Genomic DNA, 644 nt, shown 5'->3' on the forward strand with positions numbered 1-644 from the left:
TGCTGTTTAGTAAAACCTGCTTCTCTTCCCCCCTTTCCTTTCTTGTTTCCTTTTCAAGATAAGAATAAGGAGCACAGCTTTTTCATCACGGAGGCCGACCACCCGGGAGGCGATTTCTGGAGGAACATAGCAGGTAAATCAGCCCGTGTTCCCTCTAAGCTGCGTTAGTGTGAGCCGGCTCACGGTTTTTTAGCCTCCGGCTCACACACTTTATTTTTGGTCTTCGCTCAGGAAGGAGGGCTCCAGAGCCAACTCGTTTATGCAGCAGCCAAATCGCTGGCTCACAACTTGAATGCCAGCGGCTCACAAAGTAGGAGATTTTGCTCGCAGGACTCCACGGCTTAGAGGGAGCGCTGAAATCAGCACCTGCCCTCGGAAGCCCGAGCCTGTGTGCGTGTTTACTCGGGAGTAAGCCCGCGCTGGGCCGGCACTGGCGCCGACTGGCGCCCCCCAGTCAACGCGCACAAGAGTTCTGCCTTTGACTGTCCCGATCCAAGGACTCCCTCTTTTGTGCCGAGACAGATTCAAAAGCAAACACACAAAATCCCAGATCTAAATATATATATAATAACAGGGAGGGCCGGGACACACATGCAAAGAGGCAGGGCGGGGAGGCGTTATTAGCAATAAGATTATTAATTGCA

At 52.3% G+C, this 644-nt stretch overlaps 1 protein-coding gene across 1 annotated transcript in view; it reads left to right on the top strand.

Annotated features, from left to right (window-relative positions):
* Positions 1-644, top strand: part of LOC107115796 (SKI family transcriptional corepressor 2-like) — a 53,053-nt gene that overhangs the window by 14,254 nt on the left and 38,155 nt on the right. The window contains exon 4 of the mRNA XM_015417559.1: positions 59-133. Within this exon, the coding sequence (XP_015273045.1) occupies positions 59-133 (75 nt within the window). The remainder of the gene's footprint in view (positions 1-58; positions 134-644) is intronic.

Source organism: Gekko japonicus, unplaced genomic scaffold (genome assembly GCF_001447785.1).
Source record: "Gekko japonicus isolate JY-2015 unplaced genomic scaffold, Gekko_japonicus_V1.1 scaffold4579, whole genome shotgun sequence".
In the NCBI taxonomy this organism is placed as follows: domain Eukaryota; kingdom Metazoa; phylum Chordata; class Lepidosauria; order Squamata; family Gekkonidae; genus Gekko; species Gekko japonicus.